The sequence below is a fragment of the Argopecten irradians genome, chromosome 2, assembly GCF_041381155.1.
Source record: "Argopecten irradians isolate NY chromosome 2, Ai_NY, whole genome shotgun sequence".
NCBI classification, from domain to species: Eukaryota; Metazoa; Mollusca; class Bivalvia; order Pectinida; family Pectinidae; genus Argopecten; species Argopecten irradians.
In genome coordinates, this window is record NC_091135.1 from 54,429,244 (window position 1) to 54,451,873 (window position 22,630).

The window sequence follows — 22,630 nt, forward strand, 5'->3', positions numbered from 1 at the left end:
GGAACACTAACTACATTGTATGTGCTGCTTCCATTTGGACATCTTCATTTTTCTAAAAACATCTAAACTATATTTCCATCAAATTGACTTTGATCTGATTGACGTCGCAAAGAGTCAATATCTAGACTTTTGTCAAATCATTAGTAAAAATAAGTGGTTTGATAATTTTCGGGCAAAATACTTCCACCGGCTGTTTTCGAATCTGAAGTCAACACATAAAAATATGAAGGCTTTTAACGATGAAATAACTGACCTACCAATACCGATCTACCATTATCATTTTTCATGCTAATTCATAAAAGTAAAAAAAAAACAGTTTCAAGGTACATTGATCTTTTTCAAGGGATTATTTTCCCAGATCAACGCACAACGATGTCTCTTTTGTATCACAATAACGGTGGGTTTTTGTGTCATTCTCGGAATTTCCCATTTATGCTTAAAAATTCCAATGAAGTAGATAACTATTTCTGGTATACTGATGACCTCCCATTTGCCTTCATTATTTAATATAATGTTTCATTATTTACTGTACCCCACGTGTCCAGTTGTCAGCCAGGGGGTCAGTGACTGCCCTTCTATGTATACCCTCCATCCGTTCTACCCAAACCTCTGTTTCCACGTGACCAGTAACAGTTACTACGAATGGCACAAGGCGGCGTGTCCCGAGGGCGGGAGTCTGGCCCAGCCTTACAACATGGTAATACACGAATTCATCATCACCTTACTCGATACGTAAGTTCTTTTGTGATATTACAATTTGGATATCATTAAAAGATACTCATCATTCATATGGATTGTAATTCATATTTGTACAGATTGATATAGGCAAATTATTTTTTTAAAAACAGAATGAAATGAAATCACACAATACGACATTTCTTTGAATATCAACCATAAATGACGCTTTTTGTTGAAAAATTTCAAAGTATAGATGAAAAGTTTTATTTTTGTATTTCTTAATAACTTAATTTTAACTTGTTTTGGTTCAAAATCTGCTAATTACAACTGTTGATGATCTTGAATATCAATGAACGTAATTATATAAGTTATTTAGGCACATTAGGCCATGGGCTAGGAGGGTCCCACATGCACCCCCCCCCCAAACCTCCGAACCAATATTTTTCTGAACCCTTATGACCCACTGATCACAAATATGACGTCATCAAGATGGCCGCCATCTCGAATTTAACTAAAAATTGAAAAATAGTCATAACATTGACATTTTTCAACCGAAGTAGATAAATGAGGTATCAAAATGACTGCAATAGAACAACAAATACATATCAGGACCAAAAAATCCAATATATGTAGTGATTTCTACGCAGGAAATGAAAAAATCTGATTTTTAACCTCAAAAATGGAGATTTTTCAGCATTTTTTGTCATATTTAGCTTGACGCAGCAAAAATGTTTCCCAACAGCAAACTATTATTTCTAATAAGTTTTGACCACTTATCAATCAGTTTAAGCAACAAAAACAACAAAAATCAATGTTAACATGGTATAAATTCCGGTTATCACGTCATCAAAATGGCCACCATCTCGAATTTCACTGAAAAATGCAAAATAGTTATAACACTGATATTTTTCAACTGAAGTAGACAAATGAGGTATCAAAATGGCCACAATAGAACAACAAATACATATCAGGGCCAAATAATCCAATATATGTTGTGATTTGTACGCAAGATATGAAAAAAATAAGATTTTAAGCTCAAAAATGGTGACTTTTCAGCAAATTTTTCATACTTGGCTTGACGCAGCAAAAATGTTTCCCAACAACAAATTATTTCTCGTAATCAGTTATTCAAACTCCTATCAATAAGTAAAAACAACAACAACAACAACAACAACAAAAATATACAGGAATGCAAAAAAGAATTATTGCTATACCCTCAATTGTGTAGATTAGCAGCGCCTCAAAAATAATTATTATAGCACAACGCCCAATGATAGCGTAACAATGTAACCTAAGCTAACCTTGTGTTTCCGTTAATATCATTAACAGTTTCCAAAACGTTTGAGTCTTTGAAAATAAGCAGATTCATTGTTTATTTTCTATGCATAGCATAAGCAAAATGTAGGATGGTTACTACAGTGTCACATATGTCTTTCACTGGTTCTCAATGATAACCATTATCATTGCGCGTGCTTTCTCGCCTCACTGCACTATCCACTGAAGAGACTCGGCATATCTGGTAGCTGGCACATGCAGTCCGAATCAGAGTAATCGAGATATCGGTATCCAATTCGTTGAAAGTCAGAGCGTCGTCTTCGATGTCGATGAGCTGATGTGACACTACATTGCCAGTGTTGTTCTAGCCTGTCATCTTTTATGACCCATCCATGGCCAGAGTTCATATCAGGAACAACAGGTTCAGAGATGTGGGATCTCTTTCAGATTCTAACATATCGTACATATATGCTGTTTCAGACTTCTCCGGCATGATGGGAATTACACCAGATCCACATTCATTAGTTCTCCTTAGCGCATAGCTCCATAATTTGTATGAAGTACTATTCATCAATCGTGTGGACCCTCGTGCAACCATAAATGGCACAGGTGATATCATCGAGGTCATTAATGAGGCCATAAATGTTAAATGCTTTTCATTGGTCTGACTTTTCCCACTCCCTTGAAGGTGCTGGTTGTGTCACATCTGGTGTATGCGTAAAGAGAACATTGAAGACTCTCAAGTAAAAAGTTCTCTACAGTGCTTTCCAGACTTGGCAAAGAGTGAAACTTCACTGCAGACCTCATCTATGACCTCAAAGAATCCACCTGTGCCACCTATGGTTACTGAGGTTCACAAGAATGAGGAATTGTGCTTCATACGAATTAAGGAGAACCAACCCAACCCTCCGCAGAATGTGGATCTGGTGTCTTTTCCATAATGCCGGGGAAGTCTGGAACATCATATACGATATGTGAATCTAGGTGAAACTAGGTAGGAAAGAGGAAGAGCTCCAACATCCCTGAATCCGATGTTTCTGATGTTATATCATGGACGGTTGACAAGTTAGAACCACGATGGTAACCCGATAATGTAATGTCACATCGGGTCATCGAGGTCGAAGACGACACTCTGGCGAGAAAGCACGCACAACGAAAATGATTATCATTAAGAACTAGTGAAAGAAATATGTGACACTATAGTAACCATCTTATATTTCCTAACGTTATACACAGCAAGTAAATAATGGATGTGCTCATTCTAAAAGACACAACACGTTTCGAAAAGTGTCATGGTATTTGCTGAATTTTAATTTGATACCCTATAGCTATTAGTTGGCGTTTTGCTGTAATAATTCAGTTTGAGAGGCTACTAGTCTACAATATTTCGAACATGAAAATGAATTATTTTGAAGTCCTACTTAGATATTCAGCCAACTTTAAATTCAAATTTGTTAAGATATAAATCGTCAATAGCCAATGTTATATTCAGGAAATTCCGAGACACCAGGAAACTGTAGTGTCAGTGGTTTGGAAAAAAATGACAATCGTATGCCGCATCCGGTGATGTTTTGTAAACCAAATGATGGTATAACAACAATTCTCTTTTGCATTTCTATATATTTTTGTTGTTGTTGTTGTTGTTGTTTTAACTGATTGATAAGAGGTCAAATAACTGCTTACGAATAATAATTTGTTGTTGGGAAACAATATTGCTGTGTCAAGCCAAATATGAAAAACAAATTGCTGAAAAATTACCATTTTTGAGCTTAAAATCGTATTTTTTCATTTCCTGCGTTCAAATCACTACATATATTGGATTATTTGGTCCTGACATGTATTTGTTGTTCTATTGTGGTCATTTTGATACCTCATTTGTCTACTTCAGTCGAAAAATGTCAATGTTATGACTATTTTTCATTTTTCAGTGAATTTCGATATGGTGGCCATTTTGATGACGTCATAACCGGAATTTATACGATGTTAACATTGGTTTTTGTTGTTTATTAGAAATAATAGTTTTCTGTTGAGAAACATTTTTGCTGCGTCAAGCCAAATATGAAAAATTTGCTAAAAAATCTCCATTTTTGAGCTTAAATTCAGATTTTTATATTTCCTGCGTAGAAATCACTACATATATTGGATTATTTAGTCCTGATATGTATTTGTTGTTCTATTGTGGTCATTTTGATACCTCATTTATCTACTTCGGTTGAAAAATGTCAATGTTATGACTATTTTTCAATTTTTAGTCAAATTCGAGATGGCGGCCATCTTGAAGACGTCATAACCGGAAGTTCATCCCAATTTATGCAATGTTAACATTTTGATTTGTGATCAGTGGGTCATAAGGGTTCAGAAAAATATTGGTTCGGAGGTTTGGGGGGGGTGCATGTGGGACCCTACTAGCCCATGGCCTATATTGGTCGATTAGATAACGTTAAACAGCTTGAAGCATTATAATTAAATAATTTTACAAGAGTTTTATTCGTCAACAGAGTAGATAACTACTACATAGGATTAAACGACACTAGTAACCAAATGCGATGGGTGGATGGTGAGGTGTATTCGGGACGATATGAAGTCTGGGGTAATCAAACGAATGAAGAAAACCTTTGTGTCTACTATCTGTACAATGGACAATGGGAATGGTACCTCTCTAACTGCTCCATATCCAGATTGCTTGTCTGTGAATACGTCATATCAAGTCATTGTAAGTTGTGTTATTTACACGAAAAACTGGTTTTCGACAATCATCACAGTCTAAACTATTATTATCGAGATTGTACCAATCTAAACTATTATCATCGAGGTAACATCAATCTTAATTATTACTTGATTTGATTGCGATCAAAACACGGGATTTCCATCCAGCAAATAATCATGTTATCGATCAGACGATCGTTATAATATTTTTCTCTTCGTATAAAATCGAACTATCTGTAATGAGCGAACAAACGGTCGAAAGATCGAACAAACGCAAAAGAAGAAAGAAAACAATAACTATCGAACGAAAAAAGAGCAAACGAAAAAAAAAAGAAAAAAATTCCCGGTATTGGTTTATAAGCTTTCAGCAGTTTCGTTTTTATCGATTTACCATTGGTCAATTATATATTTATCACGTGATGCTTGACCCCTGTTTGACATGCATTAGCCCCACAGAAGGGAGAAAATTTTCCAAGAGGACGCCATATTGTTTTTGTACCCTGGCTAATAATACTTTAAAAATATTGTAAACTGGGCAATTATACTTCAAAACACCTCCCTCCCACCCTTCATTAATGTTTGTGTTTCCTATGTATATTTGATATGAAAGCGTTATGTACTTATAATATATATGTACATGTGTATGTCTTAGTGTGTTACAGTTTCTTCTATGTATGTATGGCATGTTATTTATATGCCGCACCTTTACCCGATAAAATGAGAATATGAGAATATTTGCAGCTAATTGGTAAAAATAAATTATACGGCCATTAAAGATATGAGCCATTTTTTCGCCAATACCTTGTTGAGTCATTTTCTCTTTAGTAAACAGAGCTTGCTGATGGGGAAGTTGTTTTAGAAGTGAAGTGAAAAAAGTCAATATTCGTATAATGTCCTCCCCGAATTGTTATGTCGCCCTCGTCAATGTTACAGGGATCTGAGAATTAGTTTCAGATTATATAATTTGTTTGTACATGTAAATAATCTTACACAACGTATGTTATATTTATATGGCTGCAACGGTGTTTGGTCTTATAACTATGTATGTATCTTAAAAAAATGTGCAAAGTATATATATATATATACTTTTACGAGTGTGATCTTTGATTGTTATGGAATACTCCGTAGTGTGATCCTTTTGATCTCTCTCAACCACTTTCTTATTTTGAATATTATGTAATTTCAAAAAACCATGAATGAAAATGTTAGATTTAATTATCACAAATCAAGACCTTCATACTGGTGTAACTTATCTTTGTGACTACCTCTGATGCGGTTTATGAATATAATTGATACTCTATATCTATATGTAAGATATCGCACTTACGCTGTGAACTTTTTATAACTCGATTATGTATGGTATAATGATATGGAAATATTCCAGGTCATTCTTTACAATCTTCTTAGTTAAACAATTGGGATAATAACAAATTATAAGATGTATGCAAGTTTTTCTTCTTTCGCATTTGATTATGACTAACTTGAGTATTACACATGCAGGAATAATTACGCTGTGTAATATGTTGTCATGAAATGTTACTACTTTTCGCGTTATTGTTATCATTATTTAACTCTATTTTAAGATGTAGAATGATCACCTAAATATTTTTAGTCAAAGACCTGTATTCTGTATGTTGTATTTAGCACTGACCTCTTAACTTTACAAACTACACATCTCTTTTCTCTACACTTACCTAAACTGTACCTCAACGACAATTTCACTAATCAAGATCCTGTCACAGTACAAAATAAATAAATGTATTGATATTTTGGTCTGCCCTGATTCCATCCCTAGTATAGTTACTTTGATGTTTGCTTCCTTACTCATCTTACTTATACCTTTTCTGTCCCTTTTCTATTCCCGATCCCCCTCTGCCTTGCCTATTATGCCATCGATGCCGTCATATGCTAAACTACCAGTTCTTGCACACAGTCCTGAATCTTGCATTATCTTCTTCGGCATTACATAATGCCAGTCAGTCTATCGCTCTATCGTGCTCGAATTGGTAACTTCAACAACTGTGTTCAGTCCTCAAACATTGTCATCTATTGGAGTATCCTTAAGTCATTTTGTGTTGGGTTATTACTTCTGATTCTATTAATATATTTGTCATTTGTTAGGTCTCTAATCCATTCTTTTCGTAATAGTTGTCTTCGTAAGTTTATTAACATCATTTTTTCTACAGTAGACATTTTTTTACCTTTTTCCTTCTTTTTTTCTCGCTTATTCAGTGGCAACTATCTTTGTCCGGTGATATTGAAATAAATCCCGGTCCTTCGTCTCTGAATTCATCTTCATCATCACTTTTTTTTCAAATATAAGTGAACAGCTTGACCTTGAGCATAATTTTTCATTCGTCCATCTCAACGTTCAAAGTCTAAATAAAAAAGTAGATATACTTTATACCGAACTTAACAAATGCACTATTTTATCGTTTACCGAGAACTGGCTAAAGGTCACAGATATCTCTCCAGAACTCAGTCTGCCTGGTTACTCTGACCCATTCTGTTACTGTAGGCCTGATTGTACTGGCGGTGGTATATCTGTCTATGTTAAAGATAATATACCTGCAAAGCGTAGGCAAGATCTTGAATTACCAACCATAGAATGTGTATAGCTGGAAATTGCACAGAAAAGTTTTTGTATGGTACTTTTTATAGACCTCCGAATTCTCCAGTTATCACCTGGTCTCACATATCTCAATCTATTGAACAAGCCTTTAACACGGGTATAACTAACATTGTATTTACAGGTGATTTCAACGCTAACTTGTTGGTCGACAATCAGTCCTCTCACTTGCGAGATATGCTTATTCTATATAATTTGTCTCAATTAGTAGAATCACCTACATTTTTTACTGAATCCTCTAACTGTGTTAGTGACAGTAACATAATTAGTAAATGTATTGTCGGAGAGAGCTTCCTCGACCAACCGGTTAGATACCACTGTCCTACTTTCTGTTCTTTTAACATAATTAAACCAATTTAGCAAAGTTTTAAACGTAACATTTGGCTCTTCGATAAGGGTAATTATGATTTATTTAGAGGAAAATTGAATGATGTTAACTGGAATACATTTATCGACGTTGATGATATTAACGATTCAGTTAAAAAATTTACAGAGACGTTGCTTGAAATAGCTAAATCCTGTATACCAAACAAAACCATTACTGTACGATCATTCGAAGTGCCCTGGATGTCAAATGAAATCAAAAGGTTAATTCGTAAACGAAAACGTGCCCACAAAAGAGCCAAACGTTCTCCTACAGATGCTCACTGGTCAAATTTCCGCCAAATTCGCAATAAATGTATCAATTCTATCAAACAGGCTAAAATCGCGTATGTCAATAATCTTTGTGGAAACCTTCGGAAACCCTCTAATCTCAGTGTAAAGAAGTGGTGGAAAGCTGTATACTCATTACTTCCTAATCGTAAAAATTCCGCAATACCCCCACTTCTTCATAATGACACCTGTATTTCTGATGATTTCGAAAAAGCTTGTTTATTCAATGATTTTTTCTGTTCCCAGTCCAATATTGATGATACTGACACTGTTTTGCCTAACATTGACTATGGGCACAATCACAATCTATCGAATATTGACATAACTCCTACTGATGTTAAGGATGCAATTTTGAATCTTGACTGTTCTAAAGCTATTGGTCCTGATCTAATAAATGCTAGATTACTCAGGGAATCTGCTGATATAATATGTAAACCTCTTTGTTCCCTATTTAACAAATCTCTTCAATCTGGTATCTTTCCTTCAGAATGGAAATTAGCTAATGTCACGCCTGTGCACAAAAAAGAAAGTAAATCCATCTTAACAAACTACAGACCTATTTCATTACTTTCTATTGTTGGTAAACTCATGGAAAGATGTGTCTTCAAATATGTTTACAACTTCTTACACACCCACTCTATACTATCCCCTTACCAATCTGGATTTAAACATGGGGATTCACCGGTAAATCAACTACTGGCTATCACTCATGATATTTTCTCTGCATTAGATAACGGTAAAGAAATAAGAATGGTATTTTTTGATGTTAGCAAAGCCTTTGATCGTGTTTGGCACAAAGGGCTTTTATGCAAACTGTCATGTGTTGGGATAAGGGGGTCTCTTCTTAATTGGTTCAGCAACTATCTTCTTCATCGCAAACAAAGAGTAGTAATTAATGGTAAGTTTTCGAATTGGTCAAATGTAAAAGCCGGAGTACCCCAGGGTTCAATTCTTGGCCCACTTTTGTTTTTGGTATTCATAAATGATATTGTGGAAGAGCTAATATAAAGTTATTTGCAGACGATACCTCATTATACGCCATTGTTGATACGGTTGGAAATACTGCAGATATTCTGAATCACGATCTTAGGAAAATTCATGAATGGTCAACTAAGTGGTTGGTTAAATTCAATCCGGCAAAAACAGAAACCTTATTAATATCTAAAAAGAATAATATCCCGCCTCATCCTCCTTTAACTATGAATAATACCTTACTTACTGCTGTTACCTCACATAAACATCTTGGTTTATTTCTTTCGGGAAATGGTGGGTGGACAGTTCATATCAATTTCCTCAAATCTAAAATTTCACCCAAACTAAACATGTTACGTAAATTTAAGTTCACTTTAGATCGTGCATCCCTTCAATCTCTGTATTTTTCTCTGATTCGCCCAATTTTTGAATATGGCGATATAATATGGGACAACCTTACCAAAACTCAATCAGATATGTTAGAAGATCTCCAATTAGAAGCAGCACGGATAGTTACAGGTGGAACTAGACTAACTAGTAGGGTAAAACTATATCTCGAGACAGGCTGGCTTCCCCTAGAGCAAAGACGTAAACATCACAAGATTATCCACTTTCATAAAATAGTTCATGGTCTCCTTCCACAGTATCTTCAAGGTATACTTCCTCAGCGCAACAACAATATTCATGATCATAATACTAGATTAGGTAATAACTTCTGTCCACCTTCCTGTCGCATAAGCCTTTTCATGAAATCCTTTCTGTCATCTGTAATAAATCTTTGGAATGCACTTCCTGATGAAATCAAAATCAGTCCCTCAATAACAAAACTTAAAACTCATTTAAACGCACAAAAATTCCAAGTCCCACCATATTATCTTATCGGCATTAGATTGGGTCAGATTCACCATGCGAGACTGAGGATGGAGTGCAGTTCACTTAAATATTATTTGTTCCGTAGGAATCTAATAAACAGTCCGCTTTGTTCCTACTGTCAAGTTGATGAAAATAACGAACCTTTTTTTTGATTACATTGTAGACTTTTTTCCGAATTTCGTAATCGTTCCTTTGCTGTCCTAAATCATCCTATTACAACAGAACTATTACTTTTTGGCACCAATGATTTAACTATTGATGAAAATTCTTTGATTTTTACATGTGTCCAACGATTCATTATCAGCTCCAAGAGATTCGATTGATTCCATGATTCATTTCTGTAGTTATCGTTTCACAGTTGTACATATTTAAAATGAACAATGGCATTGGCAATCTTTCTTCTTCTCTTCCCCTTTTCATCTCTTCATTTCCTAATACCTATATTTCATATTCATTCTCCCACTTAATTACCGTACAGAACTAATGAGTCAAAAATGGAGACGGATTAATATAAGTGTAAAACACTTGTTGCTGAATCCCTTTCATGTTATATCTATTTGATTGTTTTTGTATTGTATGACTTATAATGAATATATAATCATGGACCCACCAGAGCTGCCCTAAGACCATTTTAGACGTTTTAGAGGTATATAGAAATCCTACTCTACACTACATTATTGTATATACCCTTCTCGTATGTAGTACCATGTACCATGTAGTACCATGAGTTTGAGTACTTACTGGTCCGACAGCTAATATTTTTCAAACACCCTACATAAGTTTCACAGGTCTTCGTTTATTCCATAACCTATAAACCAGTTTTTTCCTCACGTATCAATATTTGACGTTTGATTTCGCTCAACTTACCGTTGTGTTCCTTCAAATCCGAAGTAAGAGCATGCTATCAATCCCACACATTCGGCTGTTCAGGCTAGACTAAGCACACACTATTTACACCTGAATAAGTTATAGTGGCAGCGCTTTTCATTTTACCGCCCCAGGTAAATTATTAATTTAAAACATGGCTATACAGACTGCGTTGTCGGTAGCTTTACCTTCCGGTGAAACGCGAACAAAGCGGGTACATAATGGTGAATGTAGCTATAGACGTACATACAGTTTTGTCCATGAATCTTTCAACCGTGTATGAATATATTGTTTACTGCTCTACTGCATCCGAAACACCAGGTATGGAATTCTAACATAAGATCCTTCTATACTTTAAAGTGTGTCATTTTATTTCTAAGTTATGTCTTATATGTACCTTTTGATCTTCCAAATGTATTCCGAATCTTTTACCAAATTACAGCTGTGTCATGGACGTGAGGTTGGGTTGGAGAACTCAGTCTACATTTCTTTAATCTTCACATCACAAAAAAACCAACAACAACAAAAAAACACATCTATTTGGTTCCAAGTCTACTTTCATTCTCTTTTTTATATGAAGACCAAGGGGAATAACTGGTACAATTAGAGTTAAGATTATCTCCCTTTGACCACATAATGTAATCTTATCACATTCATACATACAAAACATACTCTCACACAAAATAAAATTGGGCTTACACAATTTTATCCATTCGTGATTAAGATTAAAAAAAGGCTTTGATACAGAATAACGAAGAAAGAAAACAGCTAGAGAAAAGTGTTTTGTTTTAAATAGAACTTTAAGATTTAGCTGCCTTCTCACAGCAATACATGTTTCAGAATCCGTACACGGCGTGTCACGGTGATGTGTGAAATGTGAGTGACAAAAACTCTGACTTTTGATAAATAACGTTGATAACGGTGATATTATTACCATTGAAGTGCTATTTCTCCGCCATTTTGAATCATATGACCTTGAAATTAGTCTTTATATAAACACTGTACATACAGGTCTAAAGGCGTTGAAACGTCTGCCGCAAGTACAAATAAGAATAAAAGTTTCGATTTTTGATGTCCAATATCTCCGCTATTTTGAATCATATGACCTTGAAATTGATCTTTTTATGTCTTAGAACATGCCCTTTCACATTCAATTCAAAACATTTCTCTTGAAATTTCATAAATTATGGTAAAATTTACGTTAAAAAATGAACGAAACGCCATATTTGCAAGGCTGTATTTTCGCCATTTTTAAAGCTTTGTCTTTGAAATTAAAACCCTTTACAGAATATATGCCAAAGTCTACTTTAAATGATAAAGTCGTTACGAGCTCACAAATTACGGGAAAAAATAAGGAAATGAAACACATTGCCATATTAGGAGAGCTTATTTCCGTCATTTTTCTATGTAGCCCCTTTAAAATCCATAACTTCTGAAGACAAATGTTCATATAACATAGGTATGAAAAATCAACACTGTACATACAGGTTTAAAGGCGCTGAAACGTCTCGGGCAAGGACAATTAAAAACAAAAATTTCGATTTTTGATGTCCTATATTTCCGCCATTTTGAATCACATGACCTTGAAATTAGGCATTTTATGTGTCTGAGAGCATGCTCTTTAATATCCATATAATTTTTTTTTTTCATAAATTACGGTAAAATTTACGTTAAAAAATGAACGAAATGCCATATTCGGAGGGCTATATTTTCGCCACTTTCAAATTCATTACTTTGAAATTTCAAGCCTGTACAGACAATATGCCAAAGTCTACATTTACAAAATATCAACACCCTACAGTAAATGATAAAGGTCCTACGAGCTCACTATTTACGTAAAAAGATAAGGAAATGGGACAAATTGCCATATTTGGAGAGCTATATTTCCGCCATTTTTCTATATAACCCCTTTAAAGACAAAAGTTCATACAAGATAGATATGAAAAATCAACACTGTACATACAGGTTTAAAGGCGCTGAAACGTCTGCCGCAAAGACAAATAAAAAATAAAGTTTCGATTTTTGATGTCCTATATCTCCGCCATTTTGAAACATATGACCTTGATATTGGTCATTTTATGTGCTTGAGAGCATGTTCTTTCATATGCGCTTTTCAAAAAATGTCTATGGTAAAGTTCATTTTTGACCTTTGTTTGACCTCATTTGACCCTCTAGCGAACTCTTGACCTAGACATAATCTCTAATAACATTTATTAAGAAAAAAACGTTCAATATCGCGATCTAACTAAATAACGAAATACACACGTTGAACAGCGTATGGTTATGAAGTTATGAACGTTTAAATTTTGGTCGAAAAAAGTCATTTTTACGTCTGTGACCTTGACCTTGAACATTTTTGTAAAAAATCGAACGTACATTTCAAGATCTTATGTACGTTCATAACGTGTCTAAAGTTGAGTGTCGTACCCTTTTCCGTTCGTGAGATATCCTGCTAACAAGATTTGTGGAAATAAGAAAAAAAAGAAAAATAATCAGAAAAAACATAACAATAACAATAGGGATTTCCATCCGTAAATGGAAATCCCTAATTAACGAGGTTGTAACAATTTAAACTATCATTGTCGAGGTTAAAACAATCTAAACTATCATTATCGAGGTTATAGCAATCCAAAATATCATCATCGAGGTTATAACAATATAAACTATTATTATTGAGGTTATAACAATGGAGATAATAACATTCTATGCTATTATTATCGAGGTTATAACTATCTGAAATATTATTATCGAGTTAATAACAATATAAACTATAATTGTCGAGGCAATAACATTCTAAACTATGATTATCAAGGTTATAACAATCTAAACTATTATTACCGAGATTATAACAATCTAAACTATTATTACCGAGATTATAACAATCTAAACTATTATTATCGAGATTATAACAATCTAAACTATTATTATCGAGATTATAACAATCTAAACTATTATTATCGAGGTTATAACAATCTAAACTATTATTACCGAGATTATAACAATCTAAACTATTATTATCGAGGTTATACCAATCTAAAGTATTCTTATCGAGGAAATATCATTCTATGTTATTATTATCGAGGTTATAACAATCTAAACTATTATTACCGAGATTATAACAATCTAAACTATTATTATCGAGGTTATACCAATCTAAAGTATTCTTATCGAGGTAATATCATTCTATGTTATTATTATCGAGGTTATGACAATCTAAAATATTATTATCGAGGTAATAACAATCAAAACTATTATTATCGAGGTTATAACAATCTAAAGTATTTTTATCGAGGTTATTACAATACAAACCATTATTATCTAGGTTATTGGAGCCAATACTTCGTTCTCATGGTTCAAAGGAGTAGTGAATACGGACGTTAATGTTTATTTCGATTCTACATTCTAGTCTGGAGATCTAGGCATCAGTAACTATTTAGTTTAGTTCAGTTATGCTGACGTCATCAAGCTCCAAACAAGTTAGTTTGGTGATCCATTCAGCTTTTCATGACGTAGTTACGGTCCAAATTTATTTTGATGTCAACCTTCCGATCTAGTTCATTCTGGCGTCAATTGACAAAGAAAACCCTGTGGTATTGTGTTTTAATACAGACAGATCGCTTTTTAAATATTATTCGTTTGCCTATTTGGGTTGTAACGATTATAGAAATCTACCAAAGTGATGCATTTCCCAATTCATTGCGCTAATTGGAGGCAATAGATAGGATAAAAAAACCGTTTATGGAATAATGTACTCTTTTGTCCTGAGCGCCGAGCGTCATACTTTATTGCGCTAACTTGAGGCAATAGATAGGATTGATAAACGTTTATGGAATAAAGTACTCTTTTGTCCTTAGCGCCGAACGTCATACTTATTGGCAATGCGTTCACGTTCGATGGACGAGTAGAGATATACCACAGTAACAGATGGGGGACCATCACTCACGACAATCCTCCAGACTCACTGGGCGTGGTCATTTGTGGGACATTGGGGCTAACGTAAGTATCAGGTTTATATCTATATATGATAATGTCTTGATCTTTCTGGAACATTGGTCAAAAGAGCGTTCTGGTGTATCAGAATAACTTCCCTTTGTTTGTACTGACAAAGTAAGAAAACAGGCAAAAGTGGTCTGATGGTACAGTATAAACATAAACTGTCTTCAACTGATGGAAAGTGAATAGTTTCAAAATTTATTTTGTCTTCTGCCGACCACATGATTTTTATTGGAACTCCGATTTTCTTCCACAATAAGTCCCTTGTGTACTTCCAGACGGACAGGATAAACAGTTCAGAAGTAACTAGATCACGCGACCATTGTTGTCAAAAGCAAAACAATAATAGCTGGACGCGAATAAAGCAAACATTATCGTTATGACTAGTCAAAACATTAAATAAGTCAATAAACCAGAAAGGTCAAAATCGACCGACCGTTTTCCTCGTAAAGTGTATGTTTGGTTTACTTGTAGTTTTCTAGACTATAATGTCAGTACTGCAGTAGAGGACGGCACTGGTCCGGTCTGGCTGGATGGTGTTGACTGTGTTCATTTACCAGCTACGATCGAGGAATGTGCTCTTCAGGAGGCTGCTACATGGGGCAACATGAACGCCCCTCACTCAATTGATGTAAAAGTACGATGTACAGGTAATATTATGTATCATCAATATACTTTATATTACCTGTCATATGTAATATATATATATAGGCAAACCTTAAAAACATAAGAGAATAATTATTTTTCTTATTGCAAACCTTCCGACAAAAGTTATAATCTATCTATCTATCTATTGGTATCTATCTATTTAAGTTGTGTAAATCTTAGGATGCGAGGTTCATTACATAGTTTGTCTGCACATATCTCATCTTATGATGTAAAATGTTCAACAATTGTGTTTCAATTGTACAAAATCTACAAATGCATTTGTCGTATAATGAACTGAACCTCGGGGCGATTTCATTTTTTCCCGGTTGTGCAAACTAGGTCTGCAATGTGCTTAACCCTGTTTATTTAAAAACCAATTTCGAAAGTGATTAATTTTCTTTTATATGAAGTGACTGGTGGGCATAAATAATATTGATAAATATAGAATATGATTTAACTAGAAACATAATCATTATGTCGCATTTGTAAAGAACTAGAAACAACAGTTTTTAAAACAAACCTACCTGATGTCAATACAAATACTACATCTGGAACTTGTTTACATACCCCTGGATAACATTGACAGAGTTTGGTTCGCTTCTTCTATCAATACATGTTTGACGCTACCCATAAAGATAAATTGTTAACAATACTATCAAATCGAACAGAATCAGCCATACTTATACATTGTTTGTCACTAACGTTGTCGACATTGTATATTGATTAAAAAGTAAGTACAAGTCTGTGTTGTACCGGATCCTCTACTATGGGTCAAATAAAGTACCAGTGTTGCATGATGACTGCATCAATGAAATGAAAATAATAATGATAAAAAAACCCAAAAAAACAATAGCATAATGAATTGTATTTATCTTACAAACGTTGTATTGAAATTACTGTTCGGGGTACATCCATCGCTAAAACTCGTTTTTGTAAGAGACCTGGAGCCTTTCTCACTGGGTCGAACGTTCAAAGGCTGAATTTATTACACAATTTCCCAAATAATACTGAAAGGACAACAGTTGTAGTTAACCTCTTCATACTAAACTGATTCAAATCTTGTTTTTGACATGATATTTGGCGACGATGAAGAGACCAATAACTCTTTTATAACTTATGCTTCTGTTCTGGTATTGTTTTTTGGTCTTCCTACAAATCTAATATTCGATTTTATTTGCTCCTGAACTTAAACGACCCCGAGGTTCATTACATATACTTCGTAATGGTTCATTTTAAACGTGTTTGTGGAAATCTTCTGAGAGTGAAAATCGATAAATTTAACAATTGTAAAATCTCGACAATTTGTACTATATTTCAGATAATGCGCCAACATGTGACCTTACTGACTTACCTACTATCGCCTACGCTGGCCAGTCTTGTAGCGGTGTGACGACCTTAAACTGTACAGTTACCTGTGCCACCCTTTTAGATGGAACCGAGTATGTTCACACAAATGGACAGAAATCCATCACGTATTTCTGCTCTGCCGGACATTGGACTCCCCCACTACCGCCACTAGATTGTGAATGTATGTAAATCGCATGTATTATCAAGTTAAGTTCATCATCATTTGACAAGTATTCAGTACCATTCTTTCTGTATTTTTGCCAATATTCGTGGGGAATTTAATTCATACAAATCCTCCCGAAAATTATGAAAAAATATTGTTTGCATATTATATCTTGTCGTGTGACTGACGCTTTTAAAGACTCTAAATACGATTTGCAAAAATAAACTGCTTCCGCAAAAAAAAATTCCTAATAGTAAATCACGAACGTTTACGACCGTGAAATTGAATATCTATACAGTATTATATCAGGTAAAGTAATTAGGATTCTTTAATTGTTCAACACCAGTTCTTCTTCGAAGGAATCACCAATAATACATAAATGTTTATTGTAGTAAATATCAGCAATTCCTCGTCAGTGAGTATGGCTACAACAACAACTACTACAACTACAATCTCGACTACCATGTTCACAACAAATATGTTAGCAATACCTGATATAATTACATCATGGATAACAGAGTCATTTATCATGACAACAACGGAGATTTTACAGCCAACTCAATGTGTACAGATGACAACCACGGATATTTTACAGCCAACTCAATGTGTACAGATGACCACGAAGATTTTACAGCCAACTCAATGTGTACAGATGACGACCACGGAGATTTTACAGCCAACTCAATGTGTACAGGTGACGACCAAGGAGATTTTACAGTCAACTCAATATGTACAAGTGACGACCACGGAGATTTTACAGCCAACTCAATGTTCACAGGTGACAACCACTGTACAAACAACTATAATATCCACAACATCAGGTAATCATTAATAAATGTAATACATCATTTAGTGACATTATATCCCGCTTCACATAAATAGAAATAGTTTTCTCCCATACTTGACAGGGTTATCCCGCGTTGCTATGGAAAAGATAACTCTGTTTTTACCGGGATAGGGAAAAGACAGCTCACACGCGCTAGGCAATGACGTGACGTCATCAATACATGCGGTGCCTATTGTCGGCGACGTCATTAATTTTAAGGCACTGTGATGTTCGTGATGTTCCTTTGATTGCGGCGCTTTGAAAAGGTTTCTATAAACTGCATTTTCATATTGTTTCGTGAAAGTATGGGAGAAAAATAATCAACCATGGATCTGTCAAGTGAATAGGGATATCTCAACCCTCGTGAAAGATATTGGCCGTCAACGCTCGGCAAGCCTCGGTTGACCGTCCAAATTCTTTCACTCTGGTTGAGATATCCCTGTCCACTTCACAGATCCATGTAAGATTCTAGTAATCTTGGTTAACCTTTTAGTACAAAAAGACAATGTTGTTTTAATGTTGCCAAATAGTACTTTTGTCGCTGTAATCTAAACCAATTAAATGCAAAGATACCCCCATTCAATTTCAAATCCGCGAATGTTCTGAAACAGGAAATTACTAAATTTAGTAGCCACGACAGAAATTTGTTTCACAGTAATTAAGTTTAGTAATCTGACATAACCTCCTCTGACTTGAATAAAGGTATCACGAACAGGAAACATTACACTAACAAAGTACAGGTAACTATGTCTGAATTGTTTTATATTTTAATGTACTTTAACTTAAATGTATAACATTATGTTTAAGATTCGAACTCTCATGGAATCGTGCCAACGAGTGTTGTATATAGCAGCCATGGAACTCCTTCACTACCAACTAGTGTGAGTGTTGTGTATAGTAGTGCCGGTCTTTCGTCATCAGCAATACCAGTAATGAAGATGCCTAAATATAACAAAAGGAAAAGTGCTATGTATTCTACAGCAACAAAACAGGATAACAGACCATCTGCGGTAGCCATCGGAAGTTTGGGAGTCATCATACTTGTAAGTCTGTTGGGAGGTGCGTTTTACCTCGACCTGTTGACGATAGGAAAAGAACGTAAAGTTTTCCGTGGTACTGGAAAAGCGCCGACAAGAAGACATGTGCGTCCTGTCCCGGACGGCCGAGAATCACGAGGAAATGCAAGTGGAACCTCCTTGGATATCACAATAAACGAGTTGGACGGGGATCCACCACCCTCAGACCTGGATGACATACGAAAAACAGAAACTGTAGAGGTCCATCCGATTCCAGACATCGTTACACCCATTGGATCGGTTCCATTTTCTCTGTATGACATTCCGATGGTACTTCCCTGTATCCCTGACGATGATGATACAGGTTACTTTGATGCCTGTCCTAGTCGTCCTTTCGTTGGTGATGTGATGGACATACCGCCTCAGTTCACTTACCGTGAGCCTGGTAATATCACAGACCAGAGGGAGGATTGTGTAATAGAAACATCCAATATCACAAGTACAGGGGAGATAACTCCAAACGCGCCGTCTCCAGCATTGTTATATGACCACTATAAATAGAGCAGGTGACGTAATATGGATTGATAGGGTCTAACATGGGTCTGTCAATCGGACTGGGATATTATCAAACCTCTCGGAAAACTTTGGTTGCTAGCGAGAGTTGAGATATCCCTTTCCATTTTGAATGGCCCATGTTTTCTTATTTTGTTCACTTAAATCTTTAATAGAAAAATGGTAGAAAGTAGTTGTTTTAAGCATTTACACCACGTCTTCATCACAAGAACATAGTTTTGCACTAAAACTGGTGACGTCATCGCTAGTGTACGCCGCAGTTACGCCGCATGTGATGATGTCACGTAATTGTCTAACGTGTAAGCTGTTTCCCCTCACCATATCTAAGATTCCCAGAATCGATACTCCCTTTGGGAAGAGATCGGAGACCTCATTCCGAGGGGTAAGATTTATGAATTATCAAACAAGGCTTTGAGAGATCTTCTGTCTCAGCCGAAAGACAATAAAGGATTATATGTTTGTTTTTAACACAACAACGCCTATTGGAATGCTGGTAGTACCATTAATATTTTATTACTGAATCTATATTTCTAATGTGTAAGATCTAGCATTGGTATTAATTCGAAGGCTGAAAACGGTATATATAAATGCTAAAGTAGTCTTTTTTTTTTTTTTTTTTTTCTTTTTTTTTCAATTCAAAATTGATTTATGTGTATATTGATATGCTACCAGTTTTCTCAAAAACATCACAGTATTTATGGAAGAAGTAATAATTTGATCATTATACATTGGATAATTAAATAGAATATTACAGCCGAATGCTATTGAATCTTCAGCCCGCTCGTTTCAGTAAATGAGGTGTTTCTAGCAGTGGTTCGATCCCTATTACAGCTTCAACGTGTGTAGTTATTTCAACCGTTAATACTGCGTTGCTGAAATTGTCAAAAAGAATTATTAATCAAATACGTTATCAATATTCGGCAATACCAATGCAGGAAAAATATTAAATGCAATATTTTGTTGATATCGAGATATCAAAATGACGTGAGAAAAGCACTATTAAGTAGTCTTAAAACCTATAAAATTGGCAAAACCTGCAATTTTTATTCACTTGAAAGATACGTAATGAAATTATTTAGGAAAGCAAATTGTCTATGAAGAATAACGATGGGAAACCCCAACTTTATCAAATGTCTTTATGAAAAAATCCTTTTTTTCGAGCTTCCAATATCAAATGTAACAAGAGGATGGAAAGTCCAAGATTGAAGTTATTTGTGCCATAACTGGCCGAACATTTTTACATGCTACTTTTTCTTCAATAATCTTTTGAATACCATAGGATTTGATTAAGCTGTGAAAATCATTCGAATGGACAAATATATAATGCATGATGCCTTTAAAAACATTAGTTACAACAAAGGATTTATGCATTGTTAAATTCTGGCTTGGTGCCTTAGATGGAAACATACTCGTATAAATTGTTTTACAATAACTGAACACTGTTATTTGTGAAAACTGTAGACCACAACATGTAAATTACTAAACTATACGATTCAAGTCTGTCTATGTTGTTATCATTATTATATATTACTCATTATTGAAATATGTTGTTTCATGGCTTTGATATTTGTCTTTTTATTTTTATTGATTTTCATTGTCTAACATTAATTTCAAAATCATTTCATGTATACAATGTCTATAAAAGAGAAAATACCGTAAAACAAACATGGACAAACTCAAAGGTTCATCAAAAAGTAGAATTACAAGGGCGTTTCTGAAGAGCAAACGTTCACATTCTCACTGACGACGTCTTCCTAATAACTCTAAGTCAAACCAGATTTGCAATCTCAGAAGAGAATCAAGTAGTGAAAGGTTAAGAAGCACTAAGCAACTAAGTACATATATCATATCAATAGAAAAAAATCAATTTTTTGTTTATGAAAATATTAATATATCCGAAATTGATTTTAGAAAATTACTACAAAACTGTGATCAAATTAAACGACCGAATTTTTATAAAGGAAGATACAGAATGCTGTAAATTTGTTTTGTTTGACAAGGCACCAATTCATTTAAATCACGAAATAGTTAAACTTGTTACAGTTCTCTCCCTTTTGTCAGGTTAGTCTGTTCTGCTCCCTGCAGATTATACTGATATTTCCATCATTATTCAGGTCAGGATAAACTAATGAAATTAGTCTTTTTTAAAGTTCGATCTTTGTCCAGGGTTGGGGATGGTATGGTGTGAGGTGAGGTGGGGTTTAGTTGGAGGTGGGGAGAGGGTAAGGTGAGGGTGGGGGTTTTTGAAGGGTAGAAATCAATGAGACATTTGTTTAATGCGAAGAGCACACGAGATGTAGCTAATCACAACATCAAGGTGATATGATATGAAGTTTTGCTTAACACATTCTAAAATTTTAATTGTCTGCTAAACAAGCAACATATATATAAACAAAATTTGCAGGAAGTATCTGTGGGAATCTTTTGTCATTGAAATTGACAGCATTAACGCCTTTTCATCATTCCATTCATAATATTAAATATCTACTATAATATGTTCTAGTGACCTAGTTTTGCCTTTTGATTACCTACCTTATGACGTATCCCATCAAGGAGCCTTATGGTTCTACCTTATATCCTATTCACAGTTTTATCCCAAGGCTAGACTATCCAAGTTTGTGTCAATTCAAAGTTAACTTGTGGCTTCCCATTCACATTACACCAGATCCAAACATCGATTGGATTAACCGGACAATCCGGAAACCCCCAGGGTGTTCCTGGGTCATTCAACCATTCTATCTTGTCATTAATGAGTGGTGCAATATATCATATCTATTTTAGAAATGAACTTGCCATTTATGTTCCTTGTAGTAAACGTAATTCAAAAGTTATACTCATGTCGATTCTGATGCTAGGGGGTCTAGAACTTTTAGAAAGATTGTTTTAAAAAGACATCCAAGTCTATGCAGGTCTTAAAGTTTCCGATGATTATTATTACAGATAATACCGATTCGGTCTCTAGTATCTTAAGTCGAAAACAGACTTAAGCCAAACAGTTGACAGAAGGCAACGTTAGCTACTGTAAACTAACTTTCTTTCGCGTGCGATTTACTTTCACGAATTTCGCTATCCAAGTCAATTTGCGAAAATTTATCTCCGCGTATCAACATCTATGTTTATATTTATTAGGAATTTTCATTCAATATTGAAATCCTTGACTGTTAATACTCGGGAACTTTTTTTGGAATGAAAAAATTAAAAATGAAAATCGGGAAAAAGCTAGGACTATGTTATTATTAATAAGTTATATTATACCCGGACGGTGCATGGAACCACATAGGGATTTTTTTAAACCACACTCTCTGTTCAAAAGCTCTTAGGTAAAGTTTTGATGGAAAACAAGCTCTAACACAAAAAGAATAAGCTTAATACTCACATCTGGAGGACAGTCATAGGGGTCAAACTATTAA

General features: G+C 34.8%; 1 protein-coding gene across 1 annotated transcript; it reads left to right on the forward strand.

Annotated features, from left to right (window-relative positions):
* Nucleotides 1-136: 136 nt before the first annotated feature.
* Nucleotides 137-21,381, forward strand: LOC138315970 (mucin-3A-like). Its single transcript, XM_069257403.1, has 7 exons — nt 137-732; nt 4,452-4,666; nt 14,509-14,650; nt 15,122-15,297; nt 16,614-16,823; nt 17,198-17,626; nt 18,439-21,381. Exons 1-7 carry the CDS (start codon nt 479-481, stop codon nt 19,206-19,208), a joined length of 2,196 nt encoding a protein of 731 aa, XP_069113504.1. The 5' UTR covers nt 137-478; the 3' UTR covers nt 19,209-21,381.
* The last annotated feature ends 1,249 nt before the right edge of the window (nt 21,382-22,630 follow it).